Source organism: Cucurbita moschata, unplaced genomic scaffold (assembly GCF_002738365.1).
Source record: "Cucurbita moschata cultivar Rifu unplaced genomic scaffold, Cmos_1.0 Cmo_Scf00017, whole genome shotgun sequence".
Classification (NCBI taxonomy): Eukaryota; Viridiplantae; Streptophyta; class Magnoliopsida; order Cucurbitales; family Cucurbitaceae; genus Cucurbita; species Cucurbita moschata.
In genome coordinates this window covers 1,663,789-1,667,446 of record NW_019268533.1, presented here as the reverse complement: position 1 = coordinate 1,667,446, position 3,658 = coordinate 1,663,789, and the positions used below count along the sequence as shown (strand labels likewise).

The 3,658-nt window shown below is 34.9% G+C and overlaps 1 protein-coding gene across 4 annotated transcripts in view; it reads left to right on the top strand.

The window, feature by feature from the left end:
* LOC111454925 (alpha-1,3-mannosyl-glycoprotein 2-beta-N-acetylglucosaminyltransferase) overlaps positions 1-3,658 on the top strand; it is a 13,289-nt gene that overhangs the window by 857 nt on the left and 8,774 nt on the right. For 3 of the 4 annotated variants that reach the window (XM_023096400.1, XM_023096399.1, XM_023096397.1), the window contains exons 2-9: positions 9-107; positions 380-430; positions 896-983; positions 1,756-1,818; positions 2,314-2,348; positions 2,453-2,529; positions 2,627-2,672; positions 2,779-2,841. In XM_023096400.1, coding sequence (XP_022952168.1) covers positions 39-107; positions 380-430; positions 896-983; positions 1,756-1,818; positions 2,314-2,348; positions 2,453-2,529; positions 2,627-2,672; positions 2,779-2,841 — 492 coding nt within the window. In that variant the 5' untranslated portion in view covers positions 9-38. The remainder of the gene's footprint in view (positions 1-8; positions 108-379; positions 431-895; positions 984-1,755; positions 1,819-2,313; positions 2,349-2,452; positions 2,530-2,626; positions 2,673-2,778; positions 2,842-3,658) is intronic. The other variant, XM_023096398.1, reaches the window with a different exon arrangement.

Genomic DNA, 3,658 nt, shown 5'->3' with positions numbered 1-3,658 from the left:
TGTTTTTTTTTTTTTTTTTTTTGATCTTTTGTTCAGAAATGGCGAATTTGTTCTGCGATTTTCGCTTCCTACTTCTGATTGCAGCTGTGGTGTTCATCTACATCCAGGTACCTATCAAACTCTCACGGAGTTTGTTGTAATTTGAGATGGATCGTGTTTTGTTTTCGTTTTGCTTAGATTTGAATTTGGCTTTAGTACGATTCAAATCCTTCACGAAATTGTGTTTATGGCTGCCTTTTTGTTTTTGTCTATGCGAACTTCATTTGGTTTTCAGCTGGACTAGTGTTGTTTTAATCAGTAAAGTTAGTGTTCGTTTCCTACTTGTTAATTTACGAAGCCACTGGCATTTTTATCTTTGACGAATTATTGTTTTATTTAGATGCGGCTATTCGCGACACAATCTCAATACGCAGATCGGCTAGCTGAGGCAGTACGTCGTTCATTCTTCTCTAATATTGCGTGGGGTTAACACTGTAGTCAATACATGATAAGAGTTTATGTTATTCTACAATTGAAGTCTCCTCAATGTGTTATCAATGATGGCTTTCTTGATGGCCTCTGTCGAAATTTCTTAACGGACAGCCTATGAATTAGTTTTTGAGGACTCTATTTCTTTTTTGTGTTACCGAAAACACATTTCGAATGGATGGATGCCGTGGACAACAATAAACTAAATAACAATCGTTACATTATTACGATGTTCGATTTTAAAGAATCGAAGAAACATTATGTTGGTTCGACAATGTGTGGATCTGGAAAATCGAACCACATACATTTCGAACCACATACATTTTGGTTGAGGCTCTATGCCTTAGTTAGTTGAATTATGCTCAAGTTTGATCAATTGTCTTCTGTGAGTGCAATATCTGTTTACAAGGGCTATTCCTTATTTCAGGTTGAATCAGAGAATCATTGTACCGGTCAAATGCGATTACTAATTGATCAGATAAGCATGCAACAAGGACAAATAGTGGCTTTTGAAGGTGCGGTGTCTGTCATAGTGCGTTAAGTTTAATTGAATTTGCCATTCAAATTTGCAAATTTTCAATCTAAACTGATGAAAATGTCAATCAAATCTGGTAGCTGGTTTAGAAAACTTTTCAACTTGCCCATCTATACTTGGATTGAATATTTATCTCAGGCCCAACTTGTTGAATCCACCATACTATGAGACTGTCTTCGTCAGAAAAACAAGAACCAAATAATTAGTTTTGATTATACATCCAGTAGGTTTAGCAGCTCAAAGTATGTTAATGGTAAAATTGAGAGCTAAGCATATTTCTCTGCTCTTTATTGATTCTCAGAATGTGTTTCACTGCGAGATTCCGTTCTAGCTCACAAATTTATATTGTACAAAAAGAGTGACATGTGGGTGCTCCATTCAGTATCATTGTTCCTTCTCATGCTTACCTGTTGAGCTCTTGATTGCCTCGATACATTGAGATTGTTTGTGATTATTATGCCATCATTACCAACTCTATTCTTTTTATTTTATTTTGTTTTATTATCATTTTCACTTGCAGTGTTATTCTTTTTATTCTTATCGTCTTGCTAGAATATCTTCCTCACTACGAAATGATATGCCCCTTCAGAAGAAAATCGGCAGTATTATTTATTTTACTTATTTTCAGCCCTCTAACCTCTCGTATTTTTTTTTATTTTGTTAATAAGAATCAATATATTGATATTCTCTCTGAGATTGGAGGCAAAACCATCAGAATTCACTTATTTCTAATAAAACTGCTTAATCTTCAGATGAAAGGAAACGCCACTTTGAAGAACGCCTCCAGATGAAGACTCTCCTTCAAGATCTTGAAAGTATGCGCTTCAGTAGACTTCATTTTCTGCTTAACAGCTTACTTCCTGAATTTTACCCATATTCTTTTGTTAAGAAGGTCAGAAAACCCATTCTGCGATATTTATGTCTTTTATGGATGTGGCTCATGTCATATTTCTGAATTTTAGGTCTTTAATCACTGAAGTGGAAATATATTAAAAAAAAAATGAGCCCTCCATTGAACATTAAAAGTGGTTTGATTTGAATGCTCGTAGTTCTATTTGATTGATAAGGCAGAATGATGCACTGGCTTCTGCACTCTAAAAGCATTCTATTTCACCCTTTAGTTCCATAAATTTCTTACCATCTGAAGAGAGGAAAACAAAAGGAAACGACTTCAATGTTCTGTAAATAAGACTGACAACTCTATGTTGTTATTTTTTTTTACAATTCCCTTCATAGGATCAAATCGACATTTGCTCATAAGTATTATCTTGTAGGCTCTTTGATTGTTTTTCTCTTTCTAAAATCTGTAGGGAAAGGTCTGCAGCAACTCACAGACAAAACACAGGTATACTTCAGTGAAGTGCTTCTCACCCTTTTTTCCTTCCGATTGTAAGCTTTATAAATTCTTTTCACCTTAAATTTACAAATTATTTTGCTTGAATTATTTAGGTGCCTGTGGCAGCTGTTGTAATTATGGCATGCAATCGTGCAGATTATCTGGACAAGACTATTAAGTCTGTTCTAAAGTACGTCTTATTAGACCTCTTAACCATTCTGGTTGCTCGTTGTAGTCGATGCATTATAGATCTCTGGCTTTACTAACAGCTGCGTGATATTATTCAGATATCAAACACCTGTTGCTTCAAAATATCCTGTTTTTGTTTCGCAGGTATGTATCTTAAATTCTTCTGTGGCTTTAGAAACTACTGTATTTTTGTGTTTTAAATCTATGTTCGTACTTGTAATCTATATTTCTAAATTGTATTTATTCATAGGATGGTTCAAACCCAGACGTAAAAAAAAAGGCTCTTAGCTTTGATCGGCTGGCCTATATGCAGGTTAGTTAAGCAATAATCCTGTATACGGTGCCATGATTTGACCATGGTTACTCATTATGTTTTTTCTATACTGATATCGTTTGTGTGTGCGCATCTGTACATATATTTTGAGGTGATAATGCTGCGTCAATATATTATGCAATTTTTGGGTGTAGGATGATGATGTGATGGGATAGGTTGTTCAGGGGTTTGTATCCCCATTCTTTTTTATCTTGGAAATTTTGTAGTGTGGTTGGGATTAGTGATTCCCCGTACAAGGAACTCCACTCCTTAGATGGGAAATCCCCAGGACATTCAATCTCCATTTCCTAATTTCTTCAAATTAGTTGGTCAAAATGCGCTTCTAGTACACTCATCTCTAATGTTTAATTAATAGTGGCGAATTTTGAGGACAGAAGAGGTTTGGGAGTCCGGCCACTTTGACGCAGCTGTTTGGTCTTCCCACACTCCGGAGTTTCATTATTTTTTTCCCTTTTCCTTATTATAGCTAATTGGAACTATTTTTATTTACTTGGTATTGGCGATTGGTGAATACCTGTTTAGACCATTCTTCTTTTTCTTTTTCTTTTTTTTTTTTGGCAAACTTTTTCTGTTAGACCTGTATTTCTTATGTAATCGTCTTTTGATAACTGTGATAAACAAACGCATGATTGAAACAACAAAGAAAGTAGTACAGCCTCCTTTCTCCGAAGAACCATGCTCCCAAAAACCCCTTTCCTTAAGCCGATCTCTCTTACCCACAAACTCTGAAGGATTTTTTTTTTTTAAAATTATTTAAATTTATTATGAGTATATATGTTAAGAAGGAAAAAGAAAA